The following is an 11074-nucleotide window of genomic DNA, read 5'->3' as shown; positions in this document are numbered from 1 at the left end:
GGTCAGGTGAATTGGCGATGCTAAATTGCCCGTAGTGTTAGGTAAGGGGTAAATGTAGGGGTATGGGTGGGTTTCGCTTCGGCGGGTCGGTGTGGACTTGTTGGGCCGAAGGGCCTGTTTCTACACTGTAATGTAATCTAATCTAATACAGCACCCTCGATGTTGCACCGACCTGTGAACTATTCTCAGCTCGTCCCCCTACACTATCCCATCAACATCCATGTGCTTATCCAAGGATTGATTAAATCTCCCTAATGTGGCTGAGTTAACTACATTAGCAGGTAGGGCATTCCATGCCCTTACCACTCTGAGTAAAGAACCTGTCTCTGACATCTGTCTTAAATCTATCACCCCTCAATTTGTAGTTATGGCCCCTCGTACAAGCTGCTGTCATCATCCTAGGAAAAAGACTGTCACTGTCTCCCCTATCTAATCCTCTGATCATCTTGTATGTCTCTATCAAATCCCCTCTTAGCCTTCTGCTTTCCAATGAGAACAGACGCAAATCTCTCAGCCGTTCCTCGTAAGACCTTCCCTCCAGACCAGGCAACATCCTGGTAAATCTCCTCCAAACCTTTTCCGATGCTTCACATCTTTCCCGAAATATGGCGACCAGAACTGTACGCAATATTCCAAGTGTGCCTGGTATAGTTGCAACATGATATTGCGGCTCCAGAGCTCAATCCTTCTACCAATGAAACCTAACACACGGTATGCCTTCTTATCAGCACTATCAACCTGGGTGGCAACTTTCAGGGATCTATGTACATGCACTCCAAGATCCCTCTGCACGTCCATACTACCAAGAATCTTTCTACTGACCCAGTACTCTGCCTTCCTGTTATTCTTCCCAAAGTGCAGCACCTCACATTTAGTTGCATTGAACTCCATTTGCCACTTCTCAGCTCTATTCTGCAGTTTATCCAAGTCCCCCCGCAACCTGTAACACTCTTCCAAAATATCTGGTCAGTATGGACAAGCTTGACCGAAGGGTCTGTTTCTGTGCTGTACATCTCAATGACTCTAAGTAACAAGCAGGCTAGACCAAGGAGGGCCAATGGATGTTATCTAGCTGGACTTCAAAAAGGCCTTTGACACGATACTGTACAGGAGGCTACTGCATAAGGTAACAGCCCATGGCAGAAAGCAGAGATTAAGGATAAAAGGGTGGCAGCCGGTGACATGCAGTGTTCCGTAAGGCTCAGTGTTGGGACCACAACTTTTTACTTTATGCATTAATAATCTAGATGAAGGAACTTGAGGGTATTCTGGCTAAGTTTGCAGATGATACAAAGATAGGTAGGGGGACAGGTAGAATTGAGGAGGCGGGGAGGCTGCAGAAGGATTTGGACAGTTTAGGAGCGTGGGCAGTGAAGTGGCAGATGGAGTACAACGTGGAAAAGTGTGAGGTCATGCAGTTTGAAGAATAGAGGTATGGACTAATTTCTAAATGAACAAATTCAGAAGTCTGAAGTGTAAAGAGACTTGGGAGTTCTTGTCCAGGATTCTCACAAGGTAAACTTGCAGGTTGAGTCAATAGTTAGGAAGGCAAATGCAATGATGGCATTTATTTTGGGAGGTCTTGAATGTAAAAGCAGGGATGTACTTCTATGGCTCTATAAGGCTCTGGTTAGACCACATCTGGAGTATTGTGCGCAGTGTTTGGTCCTATACCTCAGGAAAGGTGACACTAGGGAGTGTTCAGAGAAGGTCCACGAGAATGGTCCCAGGGCGGAAAGGCTTAACATATCAGGAGCGTTTGAGGACTTCAGGTTTATATTCGATGGAGTTTAGAAGGATGAGGGGGGCATCTAACTGAAACATACAGAATAGTGAATGACCTGGACAGTGTGGACATTGGAAAGTTGTTTCCACTGATAGGAGAGACTAGGATCAGAGGGCACAACCTTAGAGTAAAGGGAAGACCTTTTAGAACAGAGATGAGGAGAAACCTCTTCAGCCAGAGAGTGGTGAATCTGTGGAATTTGTTGCCACAGAAGGCTGTTGGAGGCCAGATCATTGAGTATATTTAAGATAGGTTCTTAATTGTCAAAGGGATCAAGGGTTACAGGGAGAAAGCGGGAGAATGGGGTTGAGAAACTTATCAGACATGATTGAGCAGACTTGATTGTCTGAGTGGCCTAATTTCTGCTCCTATGTCTTGTGGTTAACCTTGTAGAGGTTTAAAAAGTCATGAGGTGTGTAGGTAAGTTATATGATAGGTGTCTTTTCCCTGGGGTGAGGGATTTCAAGACTAGGTGGCATATTTTTAAGGGAAGAGAGATTTAAGGGGCAACTGTCTACACAGTGTGTTTGTGTGTGGAATGAATTTCCAAAGGAAGTGGTGAATGCAGGTCAAATTACAATGTTTGAAAGACATTTGGATAAGTATATGAACAGGAAAGGTTTGGAAAGTGTATGTGCCAAACGCAAGCAGATGAGACTAGTTTGGAATTATGGTCAGCATGGACCGTTTGGGCTGAAGGGTCTTTTTCCATGCTGTATGACTTTGTGACTCTAAGATGTAGCACAAACATGGTAAATGAAGTTATGATACATGTCAGCTGCTTTATAATAATTACAATCAGAACCACCTGAATGTTGCTTTGCATGGATGAACAATGGCTAATTTGCTATTTTTCCAATGCAGGAGTCTCAAACAAGCTGTCAAATATGCTGCATTATTTTTGATGATTAGAAAGCTCTTTTAAATTGCAATATTGAGTAACCAAATGTAATATCTGTTTACAGAAAATGAGGGTAACCATGATGGTTCAGAGTCGCCAATCTTGAAGAAGCCCACTGAATCCATGCCAGCTGCAGACCTCTCCAACATACCAGTGCACCCTAGCGATCACCCACCATCAAATTTCTCAACCATTCAGATCCCTCCTGGTGCACATGCTCCAGCCAATACTCCAGCAGAAGTGCCAGGCAGCTCAGGTACGATACACCACAGCAATTGAATAGAATTCAGGGAACAGGCTTAAAGGTGCATATAATGTACTGCCAACACGAAGCTCTATTTTCTGATTGTTCAGTTTTGACACAGAGCCATTCCCTAACACACACGTTTGGAAATTGCATGCATATATCCCATGAATATGCTGGATGGAAAATGGCAGAGTACATCAGTGCACTCAGCTGACCTACTCAGTGACATAGAGTGAAACCTGGTGCTATCAAGTAATTAGCACTAGTCGCATAAGGTTTGGCTGAGAGCACATTTGGTTTCCTTGTAGACTTGTCATTGTCTCAATTTCAGTGTCAACTTTCAGTGTCAACAATTCATTAATTACAGGGCGACCACAGTATCCGCGGGTTCAGTTTCCGCTGTTTCAGTTACCCGTGGTTTCTCGCGGCCTGAATATATTATAGAGAACGTTCCAGAACCAGAGACCAGGAGGCTTGCCGGGAAGGTACGTTTCCCATTTCAATGAATGGGTTAGTACCTATCAGCAGTTTCAGGCTTCCGCAGTAGGTCTTGGAACATACCCTCGCAGATACGGGGTGGAGGGGTGGTGGGGGGACTATTGTATATTCACAGCAATACAAGGCACACGTTCATTGACAAATCCTTTCCTGCCAATAATATGCAAGAATTCTGAAAATCGGGTTATATCCGCATATATAAAATCTACAAGCTCTAGGTAAATGTCTGTGAGTGTGCATCATCCATGCTGTATTCTCCCAAACTGTTGGACAATGCAACCTTGTGCATTACCCAGTTCCCATTACTAGTCCTCATGTGGAACAGAATATTGCAAAACAAATCTAGGAGCAATTTCTAAGTCAGAAATGGCTAAACTAAACTTAACAAGACCTAGACATTCCCTGGGAGCCCCCACAAAATTCATTCTAGCTTTCTTATTTTGTTGACTTTATAAATACCATACCTTTTCATTTTTCTGTATTTCAGTCCACACATTTTTTAAAAGCAAGCTACCTGATATTCCTTTGCACTGCCCAAGTTGCAGTTGAAAGACTGCATGCAGACTGAAATCAAGGGTTGTTTACAAAGATTTGGCCAGCAACAAGTATCTGATTGGTCTATGGAATGATGACCAGTTGTCAATGACAAAAGCCTTCTGCCTGACAACGATATGATTGTCTCCCACATAGTATATGGGTGAGAGTGTTTGGTCTCAAGCCGTCGGACCCCCTGGAAAATGGGGTGCTGTTCTACTTTGCCCAAAAAAGCACCTCCAGCCTGAAGAAAGACATTTTATTTCCCCTAAGCAGTTGCTGTAAGCTATGGCTTTCAAACACTTAGTAAGAGCGTTTGAGAGTATGAACCAGTAGCTCTGTGTATCTTGCAAGCAAGTGCAGGAAGGTTGAGGAGCAGTAAGATCTGAGTGATCTTAGCAAAATCTGTGGACAGGGATCAATGAACTTCTTTCCTGCTCTTTCCCTCCACCCATAATATCCTTTCTTATTGTGCGTCTATCTGTATGTGTCTGTACGATGAGTTTTGTATAGGGTTTTATGTCGGGTTGTAACTAGTGGGCGGCACGGTGGCACGTGGGCGGCACAGTGGTTAGCACTGCTGCCTCGCAGCGCCAGAGACCCGGGTTCAATTCCCGCCTCAGGCGACTGACTGTGTGGAGTTTGCACGTTCTCCCCGTGTCTGCGTGGGTTTCCTCCGGGTGCTCTGGTTTCCTCCCACAATCCAAAGATGTGCAGGTCAGGTGAATTGGCCATGCTAAATTGCCTGTAGTGTTAGGTAAAGGGCAAATGTAGGGGTATGGGTGGGTTTCGCTTCGGCGGGTCGGTGTGGACTTGTTGGGCCGAAGGGCCTGTAATGTAATCTAAATCTAATCTAGTAGAGGTATTTGCCAGCAGCCCATAATTGCTTTTTACCTGCAGCAGGAATCTATTTTTAAAAAAAATAGTAATTCATGTTTTGTGCAGAAACTTAGTCCATGCTTTCTGTCAACCTGGATCCAAATGACGAGTAAATTGAAAAGTTTTACAGATTTTCATTAAATCATTTATTATTGTTGCAACTCTGGGAAGAACAAATCTTGATTTCCACCATACTACCACAGTGAGGTCTGGCTACATGAACATTCTGGTCTGGAAATGTAGGGAGCACTGTTTTTGGTTACAGCTGCTGCACCTTTGTATTCCTAAATCAACAATGACATCTGTTTATATTAGTTCTTAATTAATTGCAAAATACCTTTGATTTAAGGTTTACATGTGGTCTTTAATTGTCCATGGTATCCACACAAGTGATCCAGAATTCTCCAATGTTGAATTTTTGAGTTGCTTGTTCACATTATAACATTGCATTTAGCAGTCCTTTTGTCTCAATACTTTGCAATAGGGTATAAAGCTGATTTCTTTTAATGCTAAAGAAATGTTACTTTCATTACATAAAGTGATTTAATTGCTTAACTTTATGTCTGAAGTGTGGTCTAACATCTGGCAATGAACATTTCAGAACTTGCATCTACTTTTGAGACATGACTGCAGCGTTATAGAGTCATAGAGATGTACAGCATGGAAACAGGCCCTTCAGTCCAACCTGTCCATGCCGACCAGATATCCCAACCCAATCTAGTCCCACCTGCCAGCACCCAGCCCATATCCATCCAAACCCTTCCTATTCATATACTCATCCGAATGCCTCTTAAATGTTGCGATTGTACCAGCCTTTACCACATCCTCTGGCAACTCCTTCCATACACGTATCACCCTCTGTGTGAAAAAGTTGCCCCTTAGGTCTCTTTTATATCTTTCTTCTCTCACCCTAAACCTATGCTCTCTAGTTCTGGACTCCTTGATCTCAGGGAAAAGACTTTGTTTATTTATCCTATCCATGACCCTCATGATTTTGTAAACCTCTATAAGGTCACCCCTCAGCCTCCGACGCTCCAGGGAAAACAGCCCCAGCCTGTTCAGCCTCTCCCTGTATCTCAAATCCTCCAACCCTGGCAACATCCTTGTAAATCTTTTCTGAACCCTTTCAAGTTTCACAACACCTTTCCGATAGGAAGGAGACCAGAATTGCACGCAATATTCCAACAGTGGCCTAACCAATGTCCTGTACAGCCGCAACATGACCTCCCAACTCCTGTACTCAATACTCTGACCAATAAAGGAAAGCATACCAAAGCAGTGAAACACAAAGCAATCCTGTGTAGTGGGCGTGATATGGAGTTTGTGGGTGACTGGTTTATGCAAGTGATTTTATCTGGTTATTAGTTGCAAGCCACTTGATACAGTGAAAAGTGACAGAATAGAGAAGGCATTGTGCTGTGAAGGTGATGATGAGTCAGCATTGCGCTGTATCTCTACTTGCTTTGACTTGATTTTACCAACATGTTAAACACAAAAAAAAAGCCGTAATCTGAAAATATCAGAGTTTTGGACATTAGAATGACTGCAACCCCCAACTTGGCTCAGAAAGGACAGTTCTCCTTTTCCTTTGTTGAACAGTTAACATATAATCTGAAGCATTCTCTTGGTAACTTTATAACTGCAATATTACTCCCACCTATTATAATGCGATCTCAAAATATTGGGGCACTGCTAAAAGATAAGTTGCTACTTAAGGTTGTCATAATTGAATCTTCAAATGGCCAATGCAAGACATACTTTAGATTGGTTCATATGGCAAGTTGAAAGAATGAGATCAATATTTAAAAACTGAATGGTAGTTAACATTGAGACAATCAGGAATATATTTCACAAATCAGCCCATCTATCTGGACAAACAAGTGAACAAGTGTGTCAACCCAGCAGATCTGGCAGCATCTGTGAGGAGAGAAAAGAGCTCACGTTTCAAGTCTAACTGACCCTTTGTCAAAGCTTTGACAAAGGGTCAGTTAGACTCGAAACATCAGCTCTTTTCTCTCCTTACAGATGCTGCCAGACCTGCTGAGATTTTCCAGCATTTCCTCTTTTGGTTTCAGATTCCAGCATCCGCAGTAATTTGCTTTTATTAAGTGTGTCAACCCTATTGTTCATCCACATTAGAGAAATGGACTGTAGAACACCTCTAATGAGTTGAAAGTTTTCTCTATTCCTTGATTATTTTATTTTGAAATTGCTTTGCTCAGACTTGTTGCAATAGAGTATACCTAAGTTTGGGAGGGAGTAGAGTAGATTTACCTGTGCTGAAATACGCGCGACAGGATTTCCTCAGTGGGTCAAAACCATGACACTGGGCTGTAAATATGGTTTGATACTCATAATGAATGGTAGAGAGAGTCCCTTTCAGATTAAATCCCCTCCCCCCTCCATACCATTTGTTGGGAGGGTACTATCTTTCAGCTGACCATAGAGCCTGCTCGCTGACTGGCAAGAACCACTTGCTGAAGTGTAGCTCAGGCACCCAAAACCAAATTAGGGAAATTAGTCCCAGCAAACTGGCATGCCAGCATGTAGCAAGAAGTTCCACTCCCTGCATCTCATTTTGGCCCCCATTCTGCATCTAAAACTCTTGCCTTAGGTGTCCTAAATGTTAATCCTGATTGAAAGGCCGTTGCTTCTGATGCAGAGTTCATGTATTCAAGCCACATTCCTATGTATACACTGTTGAAGTGATACATTAGCTCTGATAGGAGGTGTGTTTTGCTTCAGTTGGGTTTATTAGTTGGCCAGTGTACGGAGAGCTTTATTTCTGCATCGAGCCCTCTCCAGCTACCAAGCACATTTGGAGCTTGGGAGAGTTTGATGCTTATACGCATAAAATGAAAAACATTCTGTTCCCAGAAAACCAGCTTTCAGGGGAGGAGGGATTTGGGAACTAATGAAAAGGACAGGTTTTGATTTATAGTGCTGTCTTTAAGATCCCCAGGGTCACATAACAAGTTTCAGATTGAGTTTTGTAATTTATTTTCCTGGTTGAATACTTTGGTTTTGAACAACAAAGTTTAATTGCATATTCTGAATCCCCATTTCTCTTGGTTTCCTTCTGTTACGTGTCTTCTGGAACTAACAGGCTGCGTAGCCAAAGTAGCTCTGAGAGCTCTAACAGCCTTTCCACGAAAGGTGCTTCTCAGTCTGTCTCCCTGCCCCTGCCTCTGCCTGTAGCTCTCTCAACCTTTCAGATAGTTCATTCGAGATTGTCATAACTCACTGTAGAAAAACTCAATTCCCCATTGCAAAGATGCTTCTGACTGAGACAAATCAAATATTGGACTCGGCAGATACAAGATGGAATTTACGTTGGAACAGTGGGAGCTGATAATAATGATTAGGAAAGAAAAGGAGAAGAATGCACCATAAGATGATAAAACTGTAAAAGCAGTGGAGGAGAAACGAGAGCCTGGGGGTTCACAGTTGTCATTTTTCATGGTGTTAAGTAAATAAGTCAATAAAGCTGATTTTTTAAAAAGAAGCTCAAGGGATCCAATGACTTGTAAATAGGCATTGTAAATACACAATTGAAATGCTAAACTCAAAACTATACAACTCACAGGCCAAAATGTACTTAGAACAATAATTGCAGTTTTGAGTGCCCTGCTTTAGAATTAATGAGGGTTAATGTTGATGAGGGTACTAAAAGCAATGCACTAAATATTTCCAGGGATCCACTGTTAACAATAAACTATCAATAACTAGAAAGCATGCATTTTGTGAAATACTGGCTGAGGCTGAAAATGAACTATAGATAGAAAATACTGGCAATATTCAGCTAGTCAGGCAGTATACAGTGAGAAGTAAGACTTATTTCCAGTCAGCGAACTTTTATTGAAGCTTTATGATGAAAGAGCATTGACCTTAAACTTCATTTCTGTTTTTCAATTCATGCTGATACTTCCTGACTCTGTATTTTTGGTTAGTGTTTCAGATTTCCTGATTCAACTTGTATTGCTGTACACTATTGCCAACATTTTCTATTGTCAGTTCTCCAAAATGGTGGTGAAGGCATAATCCATAGCAATCTTTTAAAACAAAGAGGATAAATAATTTGAAAATATGAAACTTAAAAGGGTGTGGGAGAGGGTAGGGAGCACAGGGTGGGGGCTTACAGGAGCACAGTTGGCAAAATGGGTTGCAGTTCAGATATAAAATGGTCTATAATTATTTATGTTAAGGAATATGGTGACACCACTATTTTAGAATCAGAAGGAGAGTTGCATGTTGAAAACTTAAACGGATGTTTTGATTTGGAAGATCTTCTCCAAATCAGTGGTTTTCATGAACATTGATGCACCATGGGGAACTTTCAGGAAATACGCAAATTCTTGGAACCATAACTAATGCTGATACTCCTGTGGGCACCCTCTGCTCCTAATTTGCCCAAGAAACATGATAACTTTCATGAGGAGAACAGTTCTGAGCAAAGTATATTATTAATTTAGCAACAATGGAATTAGTCATAAGGCAAGATTCACTCTTATAGGGAAATTAATTAACCAGCAGTGGATACTTATATAAACCTACTAGTTTCTGGGTTGGATATCATGCCGTCTTAAAGTTGTACGGCACAGAAAAAGCTCTTTAGCCATTTAAACCTGTGCTGGTCTAAACCAACCCCCTAACTATTCTAATTCCACTTTCTAGCACTTAGCCCAAAGCCCTGTATGCCTTAGCATCGTAAGTGTACATCTAAAGCCTTCTCCGCACGCCTTCTCCGGAATTGAGTTCCGGAGTACTGAGGTCATGTTGCAGTTGTATAAGACTCTGGTGCGGCCGCATCTGGAGTATTGTGTGCAGTTTTGGTCGCCATACTATAGGAAGGATGTGGAGGCACTGGAACGGGTGCAGAGGAGGTTTACCAGGATGTTGCCTGGTATGGTAGAAAGATCGTATGAGGAAAGGCTGAGGCACTTGGGGTTGTTTTCATTGGAGAAAAGAAGGTTTAGGGGTGACTTGATAGAGGTGTATAAGATGATTAGGGGTTTAGATAGGGTCGACAGTGAGAATCTTTTTCCACGTATGGAGTCAGCTATTACAAGGGGGCATAGCTTTAAATTAAGGGGGAGTAGGTATAGGACAGATGTTAGGGGTAGGTTCTTTACTCAGTGAGTCGTGAGTTCATGGAATGCCCTGCCAGTAGCAGTGGTGGACTCTCCCTCATTATGGGCATTTAAGTGGGCATTGGATAGGCATATGGAGGATAGTGGGCTAGTGTAGGTTAGGTGGGCTTGGATCGGCGCAACATCGAGGGCCGAAGGGCCTGTACTGCGCTGTGTTCTTCTATGTTCTATGTTCTACGTTCTAAATACTACTACAATGATCTGAGGGTTTGTGCCTCTGCAACCTTTGCAGACAGTGGCTTCCAGCTTCCCACTACTCTCTGGGTGAAATAAAATATTTCTCAGCCCCTTAAACCTCCTGCCCCTTGCCCCCTCATTATTAATCCCTCGAATGAGAGAAAAAGTTTCTTCCTGTCTATCCTGTCTGTGCCCCTCATAATTTTAAACACCTCAATCATGTCCCCCCACCTCAGTCCCCTCTACTCCAGGGAAAATATCTGTCCAATCACCTGTCATAACTAAAACTCTCCGGCTCAGGCAATATCTTGGTAAATTTCCTTTACACCCTCTCCAGTTCAATCACATTCCAGAACTGCATGCAATAGTTGTGGCCTGGCCAACATGTTATACAGTTCTAGCATCACCTCCCTGCTCTAAAACTCTATGCCTTGGCTAATAAAACAATATCCCAAATGCCGCCTTAACAGTATCTATCTCTCCTGCTGCCTTGAGAGACTGTGCACCATTGAGGATTTTTGTATCATCTGCGAACTTACTGGTCAACCCTCTTCCTTCAAGTCTCAATGTTTATACAGACTAGAAACAGCAAGGGCTCCATTACTGCAGAACTCCACGAGTCTCAGGCTTCCAGTCTCTAAGACATTTCTCAACCATTGCCCTCTGCTTCCACCACTTGCATTTCTGTATCCATTTTCTCAATTTTCTTGGATCCCATGGGTTCTTACTTTCACTATATATCTCTCCTATAGGTCTTATCAAAAACCTTCTTGAAGTCTAAATAGACTACATGGAATATATTGCCCTTATCTATACACCTAGTTACCTCTTTGAAAAATTCAATCAAGTTGATCAGGCAGGGGTACAGTCTTCATTGTATGTTGGAAGTACAAGTCGTGGCT

General features: G+C 42.5%; 1 protein-coding gene across 1 annotated transcript in view; it reads left to right on the top strand.

Moving 5' to 3' along the window:
• vta1 (vesicle (multivesicular body) trafficking 1) overlaps positions 1 to 11074 on the top strand; it is a 180484-nt gene that overhangs the window by 137705 nt on the left and 31705 nt on the right. The window contains exon 6 of the mRNA XM_043695332.1: positions 2752 to 2943. Coding sequence (XP_043551267.1) covers positions 2752 to 2943 — 192 coding nt within the window. The remainder of the gene's footprint in view (positions 1 to 2751; positions 2944 to 11074) is intronic.

Source organism: Chiloscyllium plagiosum, chromosome 9 (assembly GCF_004010195.1).
Source record: "Chiloscyllium plagiosum isolate BGI_BamShark_2017 chromosome 9, ASM401019v2, whole genome shotgun sequence".
In the NCBI taxonomy this organism is placed as follows: Eukaryota; Metazoa; Chordata; class Chondrichthyes; order Orectolobiformes; family Hemiscylliidae; genus Chiloscyllium; species Chiloscyllium plagiosum.
Note: the sequence above shows the minus strand (reverse complement) of the source record. Positions and strands in the feature narration are given on the sequence as shown.